Source organism: Amblyomma mixtum, chromosome 2 (assembly GCF_055824585.1).
Source record: "Amblyomma mixtum isolate Tamu chromosome 2, ASM5582458v1, whole genome shotgun sequence".
Taxonomy (NCBI): domain Eukaryota; kingdom Metazoa; phylum Arthropoda; class Arachnida; order Ixodida; family Ixodidae; genus Amblyomma; species Amblyomma mixtum.
This window is the reverse complement of record NC_143013.1, coordinates 305524301-305546588: the sequence shown is the minus strand read 5'-3', so window position 1 is coordinate 305546588 and position 22288 is coordinate 305524301. Positions and strand designations below refer to the sequence as shown.

The window sequence follows — 22288 nt, the reverse complement described above, 5'->3', positions numbered from 1 at the left end:
GCCGCTGAATCTCGCGTTACACAGATGTAGTAACCGTCTGCAAGTTTTTCTTGTCAGATTAGCCACGCCACACGACAGTAGTGCATAAAAACAGAAATGAGATGAAAAAAATAAAGAACTCGATGTTTAATTGACGCTTCAAATGTCATATTTAATTCATGCACCATTTGACACATCTCTGCTTCGTCATTTTCGTTTGCGGCCGCAGATATCACGGATGACAAATACAAAGTAGTTTTAAATATCAAGATAGAGAACAAACAAAATTAAAGCATGAAAAGAAATAAGTGATGCATCTCACTGTTTTGAATAAATATAAACGCCACATTCCCTCCGTTTCAGTATGTGAGCGGAGGGTCAACAAGGACTAAACACAAAGTATAGGGGAGCTGCTGCCTTTTTAATTTTAGTCTCCCCTTTCCCGATTGTTTGAGGTTCCTATCTCTCTCCTTACGCTCATTACATTAGAACTTCCCTGCTTCATATCGTATCCAGGTCGCTTTCTCACTTCGTTCTTGGAGGCACATCGTCTGCACGTTCTTGAACCTAAGTTTCGGCTCCAAGTAAGAATTTTGAAACAGTAAAAACTGAAATGTTAGCATGTAGTACACCAAAAAAAAATACACGTCTGCAATTTGTATTTGTTTCCACTTATCCCGTGCTGAGTCAATAAATAAGCTCTGCATGCGTTTTGCGCACCATGCAAACCTCTTCGCGTCTTACAGCCAAAAGAAAACGTAACCAGCGAGGAAGTCACTGTCCCCGTTGGTCAGAAGAATTTTTGTTGTCCACCGAAAGACTGAAATTCCTGTCTTTTAGCTTAATATTAACCAGCACACTGGAAAACATTTTTGGTAATATTGAAACCTTGTCAAACGGCGCCTGAGGAAACACACTGTTCCTTTGTTCCTTGGCCGGTCGCACTCATAACACGTCTTGTCTGGAGAAGCGTTGCATGACGTCCGCTATACCATCGTACACTGCTTCCCTGGCGGTGACGCCCATGGCGAACTCCTGGTGGCTGAAGCGTTCGTCAGCGACTCGGAAGTCTAGCACCAGGTTGGGGAGCTTGCTGCGCAGCAGCGGCATGTCTTCGGCCGGAACCAGCGCGTCCCCCTCTGTCCAGAACAGAGCCACAGGTGCCGACACACGACGCAGGTCGTACTCTGGTGGCGTACTCTGGGAAAAAGCGAGTACCGTTACAAGTGTGCTTTCATTTTCACACTCATGGTTATGCAGATGGTATAAAAATTTCATCAGTTACAACCGATAGTCTTTCCATAAGCTGGAACAACGGCTCTTCTGGCTTTATAATGTCCTAAGCATCCAGAACGTTACAGATGTCTGACATTCAGCTCGGCTAATGTTCAAGAAAAAAAACGTCCTGGAAACTTTTGAAGATAACCATAGACTATTGTATTGATTGATTGATTGAGTGAGTGAGTGATGAGTGATTGAATGATTGAGTGAGTGAGTGAGTGAGTGATTGAATGATTGAGTGAGTGAGTGAGTGAGTGATTGAATGATTGAGTGAGTGAGTGAGTGAGTGAGTGAGTGAGTGAGTGAGTGAGTGAGTGAGTGAGTGAGTGAGTGAGTGAGTGAGTGAGTGAGTGAGTGAGTGAGTGAGTGAGTGAGTGGGTGAGTGAGTGAGTGAGTGAGTGAGTGAGTGAGTGAGTGAGTGAGTGAGTGAGTGAGTGAGTGAGTGAGTGAGTGAGTGAGTGAGTGAGTGAGTGAGTGAGTGAGTGAGTGAGTGAGTGAGTGAGTGAGTGAGTGAGTGAGTGAGTGAGTGAGTGATCGAGCGAGAGAGCTAGCGAGCAATTATGAGTGGAGTTAATTCTTAATACCCTGTAAGTTCCCTGTGACCAGAGCCATACCACGTTGCAGAAAAACTGCAGTGCAGAACAAAGGAGATCGCCCTTTACAAATGGGTTACCCACTTTTAATTAAACACGAGTGCATACGCAGTAGTCGTAAGTGTAGATATATAGTTATGATTCTCACCTGCCCATAGATATCGACGTTGCGCTGCTCTCCGTAGTCGAACTTGGCGAAGCGGCCCGCCTCGTAGACCTGCATGCAGTCCGTAAAGCCTTAAACCTCCGTGTATGAGAATGCACAAATCATTACAAAGCTGAGCATTGCGGCTGCAGAAAGCGTCGCCACAGGCATCTTCACAAACTGCATAAACACGCATTATGTTATAAGGGCATACATAGCACAGGCGATGCCCACAATATTAACAGCAACATTCAGATAATATGCACAACTAATTAGACCACTCATCATTGTCTTAGCTCACCTGACCGATGTGTATCATATTTTTGAACGATGTTCCCGATGGCACGTCGCTCAGGAACACAGGCAAGCGTGTCTGCAAGGAAATAGTATTGTTATCATTGTTGCTATGCTGTGGCCTCGGCGGCAAGATCATTATCGCTCATTGTCAGTCTCGTTACTTTGCTTTCAACGGTGGATAAGAAATGCTTGAAGACTGCTAATGTGCTACCCGACTGAAACAGAACGCGAACAATTAACACGAATCACAGAAGGCACATTTTAGCTTTTCTACGTTCACCCAGAAGGAAAAGTGGTGTTATTCCTTTTTTCTCACGAGTCGTGCATAGAGTACGATAAGCAACTGGTTACCCGCCAGTATGCCACGCCAGATGATGGCTTTAAATAGTGGCGAAGAGGCGTCACACTTTATGGTGGCAGGAAGCAGGGGGGGGGGTCAAGTTTTTTATGTATGAGCACACGGGCAGCGCCGTTTCAGTGGATAGCAGAGTGACTGGATAAGTTTATCCACTGACTCTAACAAGGCTCTACAGCTAGCGCCACCTACGCAGTAGGAGGCAAACCCACATCAGTTCCTTATCTGCTCACAAGTGGGCTGGTCCGTACCGTCAGTCTCTCCCCCACGAGTTGGTTATATTAGCTCTAAGTCCCCCACCGACCAACTGGAACACAATTGCTCCGCTGTTATTTCGGGGGAAGGGTAGGGGAGAGAGAAGAAAAATCAATTTAATTCCACAGGTTGGTGTTGAGATTTTCGCGCACTGTGTGATCAGATACTTTATCTAACCCAACAGATGGAGGGATGGAGTTATTGTTTGTTTAAGTCACCTAATCACCTCGTTGCACCAAGTGTGATAGTTACGCCAGCATTGTAGTACTCGTTACCGTTCCAACCAGAAGCATCGAGTCCCCGTCGCAGTGGCGAAGTGGTTACAAGGCGGACGGCTGCTGTACTCGAGGGCGCGGGTTATGTCCTGGTCTTGGCGGCCGCGTTTCGATGCAGTAGAAATATAAGACACCCTGTGCATTGTGCGATATCAGTGCCCTCTAGGTTCTGTTCCAAAAAGTACGGTGCCCGTAAACCTTTTCAAATTTTTCTTTTTCTTTTTTTTTTTTTGGGGGGGGGGGGTGGAGAAAGTGCCATTTTCCTCATTTAAGTGTTTCGGAACCTTACTTATTCCCTTTGCCGTCTAGACAGCGCAACACATTGAAGGTTACCGGCGGGTGCAACTCAATATAAATTAGAAACTCAACGACAAGTAGCGATGTGCGAAGGCTTGTAGGTGAGAATTTGTCCAAGATGAGTAGCACTGACCATTCAGCTTCAACAAAATAAAGGCACAGGAAGAAGAATACGCTCTTCTATATTTTTCAGTCCACACATGCTTTCACTACCCAGGAAAAATTTTGGCATGGAAGAGCCCCGTGTGGTTTGAAAAAAAACTCGCATTATGAGAAACACTTTAAGCCAATTTAACCGCAAGCTTATTTTAAACAGAAAATAAAGTGACGTGGTCGGGTTCGAGCCTGTTTGCGACAGCCGCGTTTCGATGGAGGCGAAACGCAAAAGGCGCCCGTGTGCTGTGCGATATGAGTGAACGTTATATATCGCCAGGTGGTCAAAATTAATCCGGATTCCTCAACTACGGCACCTCTTTCTTCCTTTCTTCGTTCACTCCCTTCTTTATCCCTTCCCTTACTGCGCGGCTCAGGTGTCCACCGACTTATGTGAGACAGATACTGCGTCATTCGTTTCCCTAAAAAGCATTTTTTTATTTTCATCTGGTTCACCTATTTGTATTGGTACGGCCAGAGCCGTATACGGCTCTGGGTACGGCGTTCTGAGAAACTTTTTTGACCGTTCGTGTTTTCCTTCATGTAGCGCTATCCAGCAAGAGAGTCTCGATGAGGGAGGTGGGGTCTGTACAGCCTGTTTCCACATATAGGCACACGATTCCAGAGGACGAATGGAAGCATAGAATTACACCTCATAATGTTGGCAAAGTGTACCGGACCTAAAATTACCTGTCAACTTCCGCCCCCATGGTATTTCTCTATCGCATTATTTCTTGTCGTTGCCGTTGGTCAAGACTTAGCAAAGAAGGACACAAACAAAGGAGTTGAGTTGCGTGCAGATAATTCGCCAAACGGGATTATTGAAACGATCAAGCTCTAGAATTGTTGCAGGCCACCTGTACTGCCAATTTCATATCCTTCCACTCCAGGCGCAACCCATACTCACTGCGTTGACGGGGCGTGTCTGCTGCCCTGAGACGAACGTGATGACCCCGTGGCAGAAAGCTTTGGTGGCCGGATAGCGGCAGATGGTGGTTACGAACGTCTCGACCACCCATCCGTGACTCAGGAAGTCATACCTGCTGAACAACGCCGCCACTGCCTGCAAACGCAAGCGAACAACAGATGTAAAGAATCAAACGACGCAACTATTTGCAGGTGCTTGATGTTAAACGCAATCGTTGCCAGAGCGACAGCGCAGAGGGAACGTACTATAGGGTCGACATGTACCGCTCCAGGCGAGCACAATCTGCGCGTGCGCTGTGTTTGTGCTCTTTCTGTAGTATTTCGTTGCATCTCACTAGTTGTACTCCTTCATTTTGCGCAGTGGCCAAGTGGGGACGTGAACTTACCACGGCGCATGCGCGGCTAGCACCAGGCTGGTCTGGTATACTTCTACGCCAGCAAGTCTCCGCTGAGCAAAAACTCCCAGCTCCGTACATGATTAGTCTTGGAACGCACGTCTAGACCTACTGCGAGTGATCTACAGATACGAGGCGTACAATAGCTGCACACACGTGCTTCTTAAATGTGAGGAAAGACGAGGCACTTTTCATCACAACAGAGAAGAGTCGCCATCTTGTCCCGCACTCTTTATGTCTAGGAATGTATAATGCAACAAAGTTACAGGTTGTGATACGGTTAAAATTAAAATTATGAATCAAATCAGTAAAATTTTTAAAAATTGTAATGGGAGCGACCGGCAATCGTTCAAGCGGTGGGGATGAAGAGGTCGACGAAGTATCAACGACCACCGACCTGAGCTTCGAAGACTCACCTTTACAAAACTATAATTTATCTGTCTTCCTCCTCGCGAACGTGCGAACTACAAGAAATACGAAAAACCGGCGACAAACCATTGTTTGACTCACCGCTAATTCGTCCATGAGAGACAGAACGGGAGCAATTGGGGATATCATGTTGTTGAAATGTACCGCCGGCGCCAATGCCGAAAACAGCAATATCTGCAAGGACAGAAACAATTATAAGCTTCGAGTTCAAAATTCTCGGTCACATTCCGCAAGCGGCTACGATCGGATATCCTACACCACACATATTTTTTTTACATTAAGCGAAAAAGTTCACCAAGGCTTTCATGCAATAAACGGGAATGTCCGCACCTTGTCGTTATATTCTGGCCTCTCCGAGAGCAGCCCGAATAAGGTCGCTGCGCCCAAGGAGTGGCCGACGTATAGCGTCTTGTTGTGGCCGGTGTGGTTGAGCACGAAGTCGACTGTGTCCGGCACGTCGTACTTGCCTATGTCATCGAAGCTGAAAGTAGAAAAAGACGAACACGGAAGTTTTAAATCGGCGGTCTTCCCATTCGTACAGAGCACAGCGTATCATGCGAAAGTAGCTGAAAACAGCATACTTCATAACGAAATGATCAAGCGAATGCCAAAGCACCACCGATCCAATACAAACACGCACGGAAACCCAACGCCAATTACATAGGGCCTTGCACAACTTTACAGGAACGACAGAACAGCTAGCGCACACGCTCAGGGATCGCTACCTGAGCACCACTAAGGACCCCAGGCAGGCGGCGTTCTCGTATGCAGGCGAAGAGAACACGGAGCTGGACAAGCCTTTCCAACTCCACGACCTCCGGGCAGCCTTAAGCAAAATGAAGCGAGGCACTGCACCAGGGCGGGACAAGGTTACGGTCAAGCTCTTGGCCAACCTTCCCGACGCAGCCTACGCCGCGCTCCTCAAATACATCAATAGCATTTGGGACGGAGAGACTCCTCTCCCTCTCGATTGGAAATCGGCTCTCGTGACCTTTATTCCGAAGGCCGGAAAACCTATTGATGTGGAGAACCTTCGCCCCATCTCCCTCACGTCTTGTGTCGGCAAGCTGATGGAGACGATGGTGCGCGACAGACTCTCCGATTTTCTCGAAACACAGCACACTTTCGCGGACACCATGTTCGGTTTTCGCCCTCACAAGTCAGCACAGGATATACTTCTGCAACTTCACCACGACATCTTAGATCCTGTCGAATGTCCCCACAACGACGAGGTGGTCCTGGCCTTGGATCTTAAAGGCGCATTCGACAACGTCAAACACGAAGTAATCCTGGACCACCTCAGTAACACCAACTGTGGCCACAAAACATTCAACTACATAAAACAATTTCTTACAGACCGTCAAGCCTACATACGCATACAAGACGCGGAACACGGGCCATACACCATCGGCTCGAGGGGAACACCTCAAGGCGCGGTCCTGTCTCCCCTCCTCTTCAATTTGGCAATGCTTCATCTTCCCTCCAAATTGTCTTCTCTGCCCGGGATACATCACGCTCTTTATGCGGATGACATTACAATCTGGGCCACGCAAGGTAACCTGGGCCACATGGAGTCCTGCCTGCAAGCAGCGGCGACCGTAGTCGACGACTACGCGGCCTACTGCGGACTCCAGTGCGCCCCAGCTAAATCAGAATTTGTGCACTTACGTCCCTCCCCACGGGACACAACACCGCTTCGCATCAGTCTCCCCTCGGGACCGATCCGGGAGGCCAAGGAGATCCGCGTCCTTGGCCTCTTCATACACCACCAACGCAGAGTCGACACCACCATGGCCAAACTTCGCACGGTGGGAGACCAGGTGGGCCGAATGGTCCGCCGGGTCTCCAACAAGCGGGGCGGATTACGAAGCAAGGATGCACTGCGGCTTGCCCATGCTTTCGTAACGAGTAGAATCCTCTACTCAACTCCCTACTTGCACCTGCGCAAACACGATGATGACCAACTGGAGGTCGTCCTGCGGAAAGTCATCAAGCGGGCTCTCGATCTCCCGGTCACCACATCCAACCAGAGACTTCTGGCCTTGGGCGTGGTGAACACATTCCGGGAGCTTCGAGAAGCCCACTTAGTCAACCAATACACGCGTCTTGCACAGACCACGTCCGGTCGCCGCCTCTTGGACCGGCTACACATCAAACACGACTGCCACATTGAGGAAAGGGAGAGAGTGCCAGAACCCTGGAGACGCGCCCTCCGGGTCCGACCCCTTCCCCGCAACATGTCCAAAGAAGACCATAGCGGTCGTCGCCAGGCGCGCGCGGAAGCGTTGGCGCGATACTATGGTAACCAAGAACATGTGTATTACGTAGACGTTGCCGGCCCACACCACGAGGGGTGGTACACGGCCGCAGTCGTACACAACACAAACACAGTTAACGGGCTCACTTTCAAAGCCTACAGCGCAACACACGCGGAGGAGATTGCCATTGCTCTGGCTCTCACGAATCCCAATTCAAAACACATCATCACCGACTCGCGAGGGGCCTGTCGGAACTACGAGTTGGGCTGGGCTCCCCCGCTTGCCTGGCGCATACTGGAATATAGCTGTCGATCTGAAGATCCAACTCCACGCAACCTGATTTGGGCCCCCGGTCACCAGGAACTCCAGGGAAACGAACAGGCCGATCAGGCCGCCCGCGCACTCTCTCCCCGGGCTATCTCCCTGTCCTTGGAAGGGTACTCCCAATCAGACAATCTGGCCATTACATTCAAACAAATCACCGATTACTACAAGGAGGAGCACCGGCGCTACCCGGCCCCTTGTAAGGGTCTGGATCGCGCTGACGAGCGCCTCCTCATCAAAATTCTCACTAATACTGTACTGTGCCCGGCGGTGCTTAAACATTTCAATACATCCTTTGATGGCACGTGCCAGTTCTGTGGGGAGGTGTCCGACACCTTCCACATGGTTTGGGCGTGTCAATCTAACCCATCTATCCCCCCCAACCCCAACCCCACCAGAGAGGACTGGGAGGCGGCCCTGCTCGGCTGTCAAGATCTAAAGAGCCAAAAGGCCTTGGTTCAACGGACGCGGGCGGCGTTGCTTGCCAATGGGGCCCCGGAATAGGGGCTCCACCTAGTACTGTGAGGGGAAAGGGCCAATAGGGCCTACCCCAATCACCTCTCTGTAAAATATTTAATTGCCCATAAATGTTTTTCACCACCACTACCGTGGTATCGTACGCATCACTCTAGAGATCGGCTCAGTTTGATTCGATGATGAAGAATCTATTAGTCTCCAGCCTTTTCAATTGTTCGAAGACACGGCACGAGGCTATTATACCTATGAGGGGCGTGATTACAACAGCAAGTTTCCCCAATTATTGGTGTAAAAGATCAACAGTTGAACGTTGCTGGGACATGAACAATGTCCCGTGAGAGGTAGTTCCATCCTGTAGATGCTCGAAAAAAAAACTAAAAAAAGAGCTCTGAAACGTTGCAGATGGAAGCAGAAAGTTCGGTTTGCGGACAAGGTTAGGAAGTTTGCGAAGAAAAGTTGGTTGCTGATGGCACCGGACAAGTTAAAATGGAGGTCAGTGAACGAGGTCTTTGCCCTGTAGTGGACGTAGTTAGGATGGTGTTGCTGCTGATGATGATGACTGGAACGACAGTTTTGGACACACGGGCACGCGAGTTCGTGCGGTGTTATGATATGTGGATTTCACGTCCTACACCCGCATTTGGGCTATGATAAAGGTCGAAGTTGAAAGCTTCGAATTTTGTTTCGGCCACTTCGTGTTCATTAATCTGCGCTGACATGCGGTGGTGCACTTCTGGCTCTCGTACTGGTGGTCGTGGTGGTGAAAACATTTATTACGAATGAGCAGGAGGTATGTTTGGATCAGCCCGTAAGGGACCGATCCTTACAAACACTAGGTGGAGGTCCCTAGTATGGGACCCCAGTGGCGGTTGCCGCCGCCCGGGCGCGCCCGACTAAGGCTTGTAAGTCGTGGCAGCCGAGCAGGGTCGCCTCCCAGTCCTCCCGGGTTGGGTTGGGGATGGGGGGAATAGCGGGGTTGGAGGGGCAGGCCCACACCATATGATAAGTGTCAGAAGACACTGCACTACAGTGAGCGCAGCTGCCGCTAAAGGAGGGGTCAAAATGTTTTAGCGCTGCCGGGCACAGCAATGTATTGGTGAGAAGGCGGAGAAGGAGCCGCTCATCCGCCTTCTTCAGGCCTTTACATGGGCTAGGGTAAAGGCGATGACAATTTTGATAATATGTTGTAATATCTTTGAATGTATAGACCGGATTAAAATCGGGTTCCTGATCGGACGGGGAGGAGAAAACAGCCCGGTGAGAGAGCGCGCGGGCGGCTGCGTCTGCTGCCTCGTTTCCTGCCAACCCCTGATGAGCAGGGGCCCATATGAGGTAACGGTGTGCGGGGTCCGCGACTTTAATGATACGAGATATGCATGATGCGGATGCGCTGTGAAGTGCTTGACTGAGGAAACTACTGATAAATTTTTGGCACAGAGAAAGGGACGGCAGCGAGCTTATCGTCTTGGGAAATGATTCTGCTTTGAAGAATGGAATGCTGACTTTTAAGGCGGAAGCCTTTAATGCCTCATCGTTGTAAGCAGCAGTTGTCGACAGAAAATATCACGCTTTTCAGTTAGTGGAAACGGTCGTGACGTCACAGTGCGCGAATTTCAAACGGGGCCAATTGTACTTTGGCTAATAACCATGCAACCACTTGAAGGGATCGTATGGTGATGCTCCAATTAAGTGGGACTGAGTTTAGTTAATTGCGTAATTACCCAATTAGCCTAATTAGCTTTACTAGTCAGGCCATATTAATAAATAAAACCGATTAAGAAATTGGTCGAGCTCAGGAATCGAACCCCGGTCTTCGGCGTGAGAGACGAGCATGCTATCCACTCCGCCATGCCAGCTCGATGGTTTGGAGTGAACAAAGGCGCGTCTAGTGAATACGGTGTCTCCACTCACTCTCATCCTCCTCCATTCCCTTCCCGCGAGGTTTAGGTGTCCACCGACAAATGAGAGATAGATACATTTCCTTTCCTCAAAAACCAATTTACTGACGAGCGAGGCGTAGAACCGAATGGGCGATGGCGTTCTATGGACTCCTTGGCAGCGTTGCAAGACGCTGTCGTGTTCCACACTCAGGTGCATCAGTGACCACGCTTTAGGTCAAAAAAGTGCCCCCCCCCCCCCCCTGAATTTTGTGAGACACTTACTGCGTAATTTCCTTTCCTCAAATACAATTTTCATTTTCTTCATTACGGCTCCTCTTTATCTATCTTCTTTCACTCCCACTTCCTCCCTTCCTCTACGGTGCGGTTCAGGTGTCCACCGAGATGACAGAGAATTACTGCGCCATTTCCTTTCCTCAAAAAGCGTTGCGTTCAAAGGGCAAGGCATCGCGCTGAACGGGTGGTGTTCCGTGGACTCCCTGGCAGCGCTACAACGCGCTGTCGCGTTCCACTCCTAAAGGCGAAGCTTAAGCGTAATTAATTAGCAGTTAATTAGTATGCATGCATTAATCAGTAATTAACCATTAATTAGTGATTTGTCATTACTTAGTAATTAGTAGTCAATTATATGTGACGCCACCGGTGCCACAGAAACAGCGAAGGTGGTGCGGAAAACGCTTCCGCCTCTACCCACTTTAGACAGTCAAAGTGCCCCCTGAATAGACCTTTCCACAAATTGCAGCGCCGCGCCATCCCCTAGCGGATCCGCGCAAAGCATGATGGGAGAAAGGAGCGGTCGCCGCCCGCGTCGTCTGCTGTCAAGCGTGTTGCTGTGTTGTGCCGCCGTGTTCAGGCGTTGTGCGTCTTCTCGTGCGCGTTATAAATGTTGCAGCGCACTGCTGTGGTGGTTATTCTGCATTTATGTGGGGATTTTTTTAGACATTCGACATGTGTGCAGATTAGAATCGCGGTGGCGGTCAAAGGTGCTGCGTGCCCGGCTGTAGTAACAACACGAGAAAGGGCATCAACATTTCATACCACGTATTCCCCAAGGACAAGAAGCTGAAGCTAGAATGGGTGCGCAGGATAAATCGGCAAGGTTCGCAAGGGCGATTTACCCTGTGGAAGCCTTTGAAACACCACAAAATATATGGTACCCGCATTTCAACCTATAGCGGGCGCAAGGAATACATGGATCGTCTCTCCACGATCTTCCACACCGAGTGTATGCGGAACGGACGCCTGCTGTGATTACGCAGAGCAGTGGGCACATGCGAATCTCCAACTTCGGCTGGTGACCGGGGCAGAGCAGAGGGCGTCGCGACTAGGTACGGCGGAAGCCACAACCGGCAGCCTGAAGGCCGCCCGCAATGCTGCTGAATAATTTTCGTTTTTTTTTGTGGGGGGGGGGGGCTTTTATGAATAAAGTTATTCACCACCACCATGGACACATGAGCGGCGAGGGCTCTGTGTATACATGCATTGGGAGAACGCCGGTCTGCGTCTGCTGGTGCTCGGCTGGTGATCCGTGGCCGCGGAACGCAACATCCGACTGTGTCACGCTTACTGTGTCAACCAACTGTGTCATGTTTAGCAAATAGCTCGTGTTCTGTCTAAGCGAGTGCTTGAAGATTATATATTACAGCAGTGAACATTTACCGCGTCAGCATGAAATTTCCCCAGGAGTGCGCCGATGAGGACAACTGCACTCATACTGTTGTTTACATCGCTGCGTACGAACAGTTAGTACTCGTTTTTATGACATAAAACGCAATCGTCGCTTTAGTTCTATTAATCAACCTGTTTTCTTTTTTACCGGCTGTAGCCGTGCTTGTTTACGCAGTGCGATAATGTGTGGGAAGCGATGGTGCGATCGCACGCCTGAAAAACACTTAACAACCGCGGGCTGTTGACATTGCGCAGGACCGGCGCTTCTCGTTTTTTGTCCCGGCTTCCTCCGACGTGATCAGTACTTTATTTTAAACTACTTTATCCAGAAGTATGTTTGGCGACCGTTCGCTTTAACTGAAACGGCCTAACTTGTCATCCACAAGCTATACCGACGGCGACGACTGCTGCTGGCCGTAAAGCACGGCTCGGCAGTCTGGGTCACACCGGCGTTTCACGTTCATCATATGCGTGCCCAGCGATGTAAGCAATAATTAATTTCGGGTCACTATTGCCAAAACTACACTCGGTGACCATTTTCATTCGCTAAAGCTAGTGATTCGCTCATCGCAACCGCCGCAATCACAGATCATATCCCACGGACCCGCTAGGCCTAGTCGTCGCGGAGGGAGTCGTCGTCGACTGAAATTAATTTGGCAAGCGCTTATCGCTGGTGACTGTTCAGGTGTGCACATGTGAAATATGGCCGTTCGTTTCGCTCATTTAGAAGCGCGAACATATTTGCACCGCCGCCTCATCACCGTGCTTTCGCTCAGCCGCCGACAAGGCTGACCGTCCGCCGATCGGATTCGTCGGTGTCGTTGGCCTGAAAAACGTGTCCCACTGCAATCATATTATAATAAACTAGATATTTCACTATAATCACATGCTGCTGTTGACCGTGATAGTGTCGTTGTCGGAGCAGTGTGACCACCGCCGTCGTCATCGTTGTACACTGAAAACGAGCTGAGGCTTTCGAATGCGCTTGGAAGGTTTCGTGTAGCACCGCGCGCGTCCGTCGAGTCCGAATGTCATTCCAGTTTTCGAATGTCATTCGACTGAGATGTCATTCGAACGTTCCCGTGTAGCACAACAGCGATGGCGACGAGATGGCAGAGGAAGGCTTTCCGGTGATCAGGCGCAGTCGGAGAGACGGAACGAAAAGACGCGAGAGCGGCGCCGCGGGCGCCGCGGCGCTCCGTTTTCCCAGAGTGCTTTGCGCGGCCGCTTGGTGGCGCGGCGGAATTTGTGGAAAGGTCTATTTTCTACGAATGTGAACAGCGAACTCATTTGTTGCGTGGCTATTCAATGCCTCGACTGCGTAACTGCGGTGGTGACGAACGCATCAGCTGACATTGTGAAAGTAGCAAAGACGAGGATACGAATGGCAGCAGGGACACGAAGGAAGCCACAACGAGGGAACACGGAAGAAACTGCGCTGCAAACCTTTCAATGTGTAAAACTGTGTCTCCGTTGAACGAGGGTAATCCATGCCATGGTTAGTTACTTATACGGCTTACCACTCGATCCCAGCAAATTTGGACAGCGCTAATACTCTGTGTGGCTGCCACCCTGGGCTATATGGGTCTGAACATGAAAAACTACTACGAAAATTTTTAATCTTTGGCACACTACAATTATTTCCTATGGCCGTCAAACCTTTACGGTGCGAGCGTAACAAGAACTTCGTAAGTCACATTTTGAAGCACTTAGGAAGAGTAAGCCATCAGCCTCAACTTTGCACACCATTCACGGAAGGCTTCAGTTTTCTTTCAATTACAAATGAAAATATTCCATTTCATTTACACGGTGTTCTCTATTGATGCGCGACAGATGGAGCCCAAGGACATCCCAAGGTCATCGATGTTGCTCAGCGGGTTTTTCGTTCGACCGCTTTTTCTCGCAGTTGTGTATCACGTCTTGCCACAATCTCAGGTAAATACTGTACATCGTGAACCGTGCATTATGCGATCATTTATACTGTAAAATGTGATCCCCAAACGCTTCATTTGAGAGCTGAATAGGACAGGATGAAGTTTCTTCTTCAGACTGCTAAAGATAAAGCAAAAATAACAGATCAAAACGATTTAAAATTATAACACGAGACCCATCATTGAATTGTCACAAAATGTGCACACTACCTAATACCGTCTGTCCGAAAGGATTGTTTCAAGTTCAGTTTTTTTGCGAGAACCATCCAAGAATGGGACGTGGTACCGAACTCCGTTGTCACATCACAATCACTGAGCGAATTTTCGGTCAACTAAACAGTGCTTTATCTTCTAGTTTTATTTCGTTCTAGTGACCTGTGTATAAGGGCGAACTCTGGATGTTATGTAGAATTACATTATGGATTCAATGCTTTTTTGGTATTTCTTTTATTGATTTTGTGTCATCATCCACTCCTGTAAAAGCGCTTAATTAGGTCTATGCATAAATGAATGAAATCAATGAGTTTTGAAATAACATTTCTCCGATAAAATTAGGCATCCCACCTGAAGTCCCAGAACTCCTTCTGGTCCCGCGTGTAGTGCAGGTGCCTGGACTGGGTGTTCCCCCTCATGTTGCCCAGCCACACGTCGAATCCAGCGTCGGCCAACACGTACGCTGCGGTTAAGGTTGTTGCTTCGTTATCTGCTCATTTACGGTACAGGTCAAGCAGCCTTCAGCGAAAGCGTTCTGCGTTCAGTGAATGCCATGCAACATTTGCAAAAACTAAAGGGCTACCCGCGCAGTGAACACGACGTCGGGCTGCCTTCAGCCCCTCACTCTGCTCTGCGAAGCTGTGGAGACTGCTGTAACAGCTCTAGCCACATTGAAACCTTGATAATGCATGAGCACCACACCATCTGCACTCTATATGGCAGCTTTATTAACTTGAGGTCAACTGTATGCTTGTGGCAAATGCAGCTTTGACTGCAATTATAAATTTGGTAGAGAGGGTACCATTTTAATAAGCCTATCAGCGAGAGAAGAAACTACCTGCGCGAGAAGGCGACATTATTAATAAAAATTTAGGTGTGAAATTGAGGCGACCAAAGTGGCGCAAAAAAAAAAAAAAAACATTCCGTTGGTCGCCGAGCGAGCAGATGCAGCGCATGGATCGTTTTATTGGTATTGTTTTAGCATGAAAGCGCTACCTAACACGTTCAAACCCAACCAAGAATCTTGTGTGAAGCCTCGGATTAACTCGGGTAAGCTCGGGTTAATTCGGAGGAGCGTCGGGCATGCTGCAGCCAATGAGAGGCGGGCGTTGTCTCAGTTGCTGCCAACTGGAGAGAAGGTGTGAAGATGAACAGCGAGAAACGCGGTTGCGTGCGCATGCAGATTCCAGAAAGAAAAGGCTAATAAGGAACACATGCTTTCGCACGTCTACTCAGTTTAACTACGTTAAAACCCTGCCACTTTTCTATCGAGAAGACGGTCGCCAACCTCCGCGTATAGAGGCTGACAAGGTTGCTAGCCTCAATACTTCGCGTGAAGGCGACGTTCATAACGGAGGCGCAATTCACAATACGCTGCCAAAGACAGAAAGCTGTTGTCAGAGGTCAGCAGGCATGAACAGGTTGGAAAAAAAATAATAAACAGAAGAGTGCCGCATTCATAAAACGATACATTTTCACTTGAGTGCATATTTATCACACAATCACCGATCTTAAAACAAATGGCATAGAGAAGCACATATGCCATTTGCTACACGTTACTCGCCTTTGTTATCTCTGCCTATTCGAATTCTAATCTGTCGCGACAGTCGACGCCCCTTGATTTCATTAATACTCGGCGGCATCTTATCGCCCCTTGAAGGCTACAACTCGTGAAGTATTCCGCGAAAGGGTATTGTTTGATAAATTGTTTTTTTCCTTTATAGTCGGTACGATGGCATAGCAATATTAATATGAGCCTTTCTAATTGCGGATTCAGAACTTACATGCACATATCATGACTCGACCCTTCCTGTGCAGTGCACAGTCGGGGCGACGAATTTACCGCACAGCTTGGAAAGGCGCGTCCTTAAACAAGTATTGAAGAATTGCAATGATTGAAGATGCCGTATATTGAACCTACGGCACCTTCAGGACAAGAAATTTCAGAAACAGCATTTCACGTACGTTACAGTGTTAGATATAGACTGATAAGGGGTGCATGCAGTAATAATAGTAGCAGCATTTGCTGTTTCGCGGCGTAACACGAAATAAATCCGTAATGTTTCAAACACATGCAGTAAGTAAAAATGTCAACGCTGAGTTCTGTACCAGTGTCTTCTTCATTTGAGCCCCGAAATGTTTGAGTTGAGACAACAGCGAAGTGCTGGCAACACAGACTTCTACAAGTGAAGCCTCGTGAAAATCTGCTCTTCCAATATTTAATATAATACAGGAAACAGAAAAGACAGAGGCAAAAAAGATATTGAGAAAAAAGGTGCATTGAGACCTACAAGGGCCGGAAGTTAACGGAGCTGACATTCGTTTGCACAAGGAGACTTGTCTTTGCCGAGGACAGAACGTTCAGTTCTTGACTCTGTTTATACTTCCTTCCCCTAAAGCTCGAATGTGTAAATGGCACTATCTGGGGCGAGTTAGACGTGGGAGTTTGAAGAGGTTGCAGTGGCGAATGGCGCGTAGGGAGCTGCTGTTGATCAGTGAAGAGACGGGATGCCCAGTGCACTTATCGCCCACAGTAATTGAAAGTACACTTTAAAAAACTTCACATGGTCTAAAATAACCCGACACTTCCTACTACAGCGACTCTCTTAAGGCCATGTGGCGCTTCGGGACGTTAAAATCCACATACCAGTACCAAAGCCAGTAATTAAATAAAAGCTTTGTGCTTCTGAGAAGGAACAATAAATTTTTGTTGCATCCCACCCCCTCACCTTTTGTCACTACCCCATGAATAACAAATCCTTCTCTCACAGTCCCTGCTTTTCGCAACTTTCTCAGCTTGCATTCATGCGCTTCACAGCGCTCTCGAACATGCTATGTCTTCGAAGAGAGAGAGCGTGCGTGTGCGCGTGCGTGCGTGTCATTCCAAGAAACATTTATCTCTTACATAGGGCACTTCTTCGAGTGTTCCTTCATCTATAGCACCTTCTCCTGTGGTTTGGTTGGTTTGGTTTGGTTTATGGGGTTTAATGTCCCAAAGCGACTAAGGCTATGAAAGACGCCGTAGTGGAGGGCTCAGGAAATTTCGACCACCTGGGGTTCTTTAACGTGCACTGACATCGCACAGTACACGGGCCTCTAGAATTTCTCCTCCAAAGAAATTCAACCGCCACGGCCGGGATGGAACCCGCGTCTTTCGGGTGTGCAGCCGAGCACCATAACCACTGAGCCACCGCGGCGGCCCTTCTCCTGTGTTCCTGTATTGTGCATGGTGTGTGCAGCGCTTCCACTATCCCAAGAGATACTCACGCAGACTCTGGTCGGGCCCGTTGACCACCCAGACGGCAGAGGAGAAAAGCAGCGCGTGCATCACAACCACAGGCGTCCGCGGCACCCCCTGCGTTCGGAGGCCCCTGGAAGTCGAGGGCGACGACTCGGGCCCGTGGCGACCGTACGGTATCCGCTGCAGACGCAGCACGTAGCCATCGCGCGTGGTCACTTCGTACTCTTGCACCAGGTAGCCTTTGTCGGTGATGATCTCCGTCTGCGCCGAGGGTGAGAAGGACATGTTGCAGATTTCACTCTTGCGCGGTCTATCGTTATTATTCCTGCGCAACCAGTGTAGTCCAGTTCCGGCGAAAAATCTGTTGTTTGTTCATACGTGTGCGCGTGTGAAGCCTTCACTTTCCGGACACCCTCCGATGGGTGCACCTCCCACCTACGATCCACCACCCACCCTCCAACATCCATCCTCCGCAGGCTCACCCCACCTCCACCCTCCGGAGGCGTCCACCCAACAGCCGTTGTCCTGTGTCGTTCTCTTCTTGTGTTTCCGTCTTTTTTGGCTGGTTTTCTCCCTTGACATGCCTTACCAACAGGCCCACCATTCTTCCCTGCACCCAACAGAAGCCGACGCGGCAGGAGAACAAAAAAAAACGACGCCGAAATGAAATTAAAAGTAGCCATGGCAAGGTGATCAAAATAAAAATGAAATGACATGTAAAACCAATGCTTATAAGGCAGGCACTTGAGGCAGCGGGGAAATTAAAGTGCCGTAATACAAGCGACGTAAGCACACAGGACATGGAAAAGGACATTGTTTCTACAGATGAAAGCGCACGTGCCAGAAAGATGGAGAGAAGCACATGAGAGATAGAAGATAGAGATAAAGCTTAATTTTTTTTTAAATGTTGGATGAGTCCGATGGGCGGAATCTTTAGTCCATCATTCCGATGGTTTTCGCTGATAGATATCTGGACATATCGGGTGGGAGATCAAAACAATCGAGAAGAAAATAAAAAAAAAACATATTTTGGCCGTTTCAAGATGAAAGATTAACAAGCTGAAATATCTACACATGTGACGGTTATCAGTGCCTCCCTCATTCCCCTCTATGTTCCCCCCGTTCGGTTCTGACTGAGAGTTTAGATTTGGTTGCGGTAAATGTCTCAGACAGACAGACAGACAGACAGACAGACAGAGATTTATTTGACATCATGTGTACACAATGTCGGGAACATGGGCAAAAAGCCGGAAAAAGCGCGGCTTGACAGGGCCCATGTTCCCTATGAATAAAGGCTACATATGTTATGAATTCTGGTAACAAACACAATTTGGCAACAGCAACGATTAGGAAATGGTACAAAGATCACCTTTAAAAAACACAGTTTAGTATTCAATTCGACACAGGAGTATGAAATAGCAATGACGGTTATTAATAAAGTCAATTTGGAATACAAGTGATTAAGATATGTTACAATAACAATGCTTATTAATAGTTTACTATACAATTCAACATAGCAATATGAAGTAGCAATCAAAAATGCAAAACAGAATTTGGAAAATACAAAACTATCAAAAATTATAACAGTTCAAATCAAACAGTATGAAAAAGTTTTCCACACAGACATTTATCGCTGGACACAAATGATCATGTAATATTGCCGAGTGAGTTGAGTAATGATGGCAGTCTGTAACTTAGTGCCTGGGTTCCGTAGTTAGTTCGTGTTTTTGGAATGTACCATGTTTCGTTATGCCGGGTATCGTAAGCGTTAGTATTTCTTGTGAGGTTAGATAGCTCTTGAAATAAATTGTTACCCTGTTTTTTGCTTCCTATAAATCGCCTAAGGAGTAAGTCATTGTATATGGAATTCATGGTGGCTATGGAAAGTCTGTTAAAAAGTGTATATGGAATTCATGGTGTTTTCTCCCCGAAAAGAGCCGCACGGACATTGATGACTTGTTCGATTCTCTGGGTTCTGTTCCAAGTAGTTTCTGCGCCCTTATGGAATTACGTTCATTGGTTACCACTTCTTTATTTAGTCTTCGCAACTACTTCTATCACAATCATTTCAACAAGTTCTACTCGGTAGTCTGTTACTCCTGTTCGTTTTTCGTCTCAGGTGGGCAAGGCCCACCGTGTAACTGACAGGAGTACCCACCGCGGCGCCGAGTGCAGCTCTGGTGCCCCCCCCCCCCCCCCCGCAAAAAAAAAAAACGCCGGAAGAGCGTCGATTGTAACGAAAAAAATCTGCCACACGGCTTCCAAAGGGTGCTTGGTGGCTTTGCTGTTCCTTTAACACAACTCGCTGGCAGTCTGACGCAGTTGGTGATGATTCAGTTGTACCCACAATAAAGCCCAGGCGCGCTCAGTTAAAAACGAAAAAAGAAAGCGAAATTGGAAAATTGGTTTTTGAACATTCGTTTTTGAGGAAAGGAAATGGTGCAGTAACTCTACAGCAGAAGATATTCACGCTATCAATCAGGTGATTGAGAAAACCAACCCCTTTATATAGCCTTCTTTAATGGGGGTTTAGCGTCCCAAAGCGACTAAAGCTGAGGGACGCCGTAGAGAAGGGCTCCGGAAATTTCGACTACCTGGGATTCTTTAGCGTGCACAGACACCGCACAGTACACGGGCCTCTAGAATTTCGCCTCAATCAAAATTCGAAATCATCGCTGATACTGTGCCCTCTGCCTACTGCAGCTTTACAGGTTTTTGTTTGTTTTTTTTTTGCACCAGCAACCCCCCAAATCCCCGCTGCTGTACATAGCACAACTTCAAACTGTACATAGCACAATTTGTTTGAGTCCCTGGACTGTTAAATATGCACAGATATTTTCACTGGCGGCAGTGGAGAGAGCATTGTATTGATAATTAAAAGAAAGTATTCTTACTGAAAATAGAGCACTACAGAAAACAGTGTTCAGAGATTGATCCCATGCGGATAAAGATTGAGTGAGGGGGCAGCATCGTCATGCCACTGGAAGTCCCGAGCCAGAGGGTGCCGGCCTTGTAGGGTATATTACAAGCGAACGTGGCGTCGGATGTCCGGTTGATGTCCTACAGTGGTGGCCAAGCAGCAGCGCTTTCAAGTGCAGGCACCTTGCTGTGCTAATGCAGCCCGGGGATGTTCGTTGTGTAGCCCTACATTAAGGCGTTCGAGATCCTTAATGTCGGTCAGATAGAATGTATATACGGCAGCGCCATATAGGATTAAGAAGAAATTAGTGGCAGGTACATGCTTTGCGGTTTAATCAGACTATTACAAAATATAAAATAAAAAGCTTGCTACTGCTTGCTTGCTGCAGCACCTGTCATGCGCGAAGCACGCAGCAGCATGCGTATTCTATTTCCATATGACATCGCAATCCCCAGCGACCTCTATGCCTGAGTGTCTTCTATGTTCACCATTGCACTCCTCAATAGTATGTCCGCAGCGTGCTATGGGTACGTCCCTGGCATGTCGTTGTTCGAATTTGGTGCGTGTACAATCAGTCAAGTTAAGCCAGATCCCAACCTTTGATAAAACAGTCCCTTTCTCGTTTCGCTGTCCATTCCAAAAGTAAAAAAAAAAAAACGAGTAAAGAAATAATTAGCAGCGCTCCGCGATGCCCTCCGCAGCATTCTTCTTTCAATGTTCACGCTAACAGCCAGAGCTGCCCGGTGTATTCGTTACTTTATTACGCTATTTTCCTCATGACCGCGCAGAACCATTAACAACGTAGCTGCTGTCAGTAAATAACACATACAAAAAAAAACAAAAAAATTACGTTGCAGTGCCTGTTGTTTTTGTCCAGCTGCAAAAATGACGACAGGCAGATTGGAAGAGATGAGGAGAGTGAGGCTCGCTGAGAAAAAAGAAAGGAAGAAAAAGAAAGAAACAGCAGGACCAGGTGCTTATTTACCACGTTCCTCTCGGCGTCTGGGTCCACGCTGCCCAAGGGCGGCTGTCGCAGCCACAACAACGACGCCAGGAGCACGGCGAATGCGCCGAGCTTGTACTTTCCTCCCGACGAGAAGCCGATGCCCTTCATGCTGGCGCCGCCTTTCGCTGTGTGGAATAGCAACGAGAAATCGACGCAGCCTGCGGAGGCTACAGCGCCGACGCGGTTCACTCTCCCAATGCACGCGTCTCTCTCCACGTCAGAAAACCCTACACTGCTCCGACAGCAGCGACATAAACAAAACTTATGAAGACGCTCCTCGGACTGCGCTGCACTCCTCTGCTCACAGTGACAGATATGGCTTCAGAACGGGAAGCTCGGCATGCCGATAAAACCTGCTCTCTTCAATATCGCCGATCAAAGACTCTCTGCGACCGGAAACCCGCCCGCTTGGCACTGTGAAGGGCGTGCTGCGCCAATGACGATGTTGTCGCTCGCTATACAAGCGGGGCACTCGAAAAAGATCCGGTTACTATGCTTGGCGCGCGTGCATGCTGTCCGACTGGTCGCGTACCAGTGTATGAGTGTGAGAGCGGGAGATAAAATAATAGTGGAGAGCGGAGGCAGGAACGGGGTTAACAGATAAATTGGGCTCTGTAATCTGGATTGGTTCTTCGTATGTAGCACGAAGGTCATCGGCTACTGCTTAATCAAGCCATGCCATATCGCGAATTGCAGCTCAAAAACTAATAACGCTCGTTCGTGCGTGCACTGACTTGCACATTGGTCACGTTACTCGACATTTAACAAAAAGACCTCATTATATCACCCGAACAGAATGCAGTGGCGTTGACAGCTTGTTCCGGCGGGCTAGCGACAGCGCGCGCTCTCTTCGCGTAAATTTCAATTTGCTCTGCGAAAGGAGAGATACAGAAATCAAACAGCAGGTGGCCATGCAGGTGTAATAAAATGAAATAATGTTGCACATCGCCAAAATGCTAAGGTAAGCATAA

General features: G+C 48.2%; 1 protein-coding gene across 1 annotated transcript; it reads right to left on the bottom strand.

Moving 5' to 3' along the window:
* Positions 1–155: 155 nt before the first annotated feature.
* Positions 156–21479, bottom strand: LOC149364793 (gastric triacylglycerol lipase-like). The gene is made up of 9 exons (XM_089570197.1): positions 21297–21479; positions 17418–17652; positions 14502–14613; positions 5712–5862; positions 5463–5555; positions 4538–4693; positions 2300–2371; positions 2002–2070; positions 156–1179 (listed from the first exon to the last, which is right to left on the bottom strand). Exons 1-9 carry the CDS (start codon positions 21423–21425, stop codon positions 925–927), a joined length of 1272 nt encoding a protein of 423 aa, XP_089426323.1. The 5' UTR covers positions 21426–21479; the 3' UTR covers positions 156–924.
* Positions 21480–22288: the final 809 nt, after the last annotated feature.

Bases quoted from the DNA above. Each gene is read 5' to 3' on its own strand.
- LOC149364793 (XM_089570197.1), bottom strand. From the start codon at position 21,425: ATGAAGGGCATCGGCTTCTCGTCGGGAGGAAAGTACAAGCTCGGCGCA. The intron at 5,556-5,711 runs GTGCGGACATTC...CTGTCCTTGCAG, and splicing joins GGCCAGAATATAACGACAAG to ATATTGCTGTTTTCGGCATT. The intron at 1,180-2,001 runs GTGAGAATCATA...GCTTTTTCCCAG, and splicing joins ACGTCGATATCTATGGGCAG to AGTACGCCACCAGAGTACGA.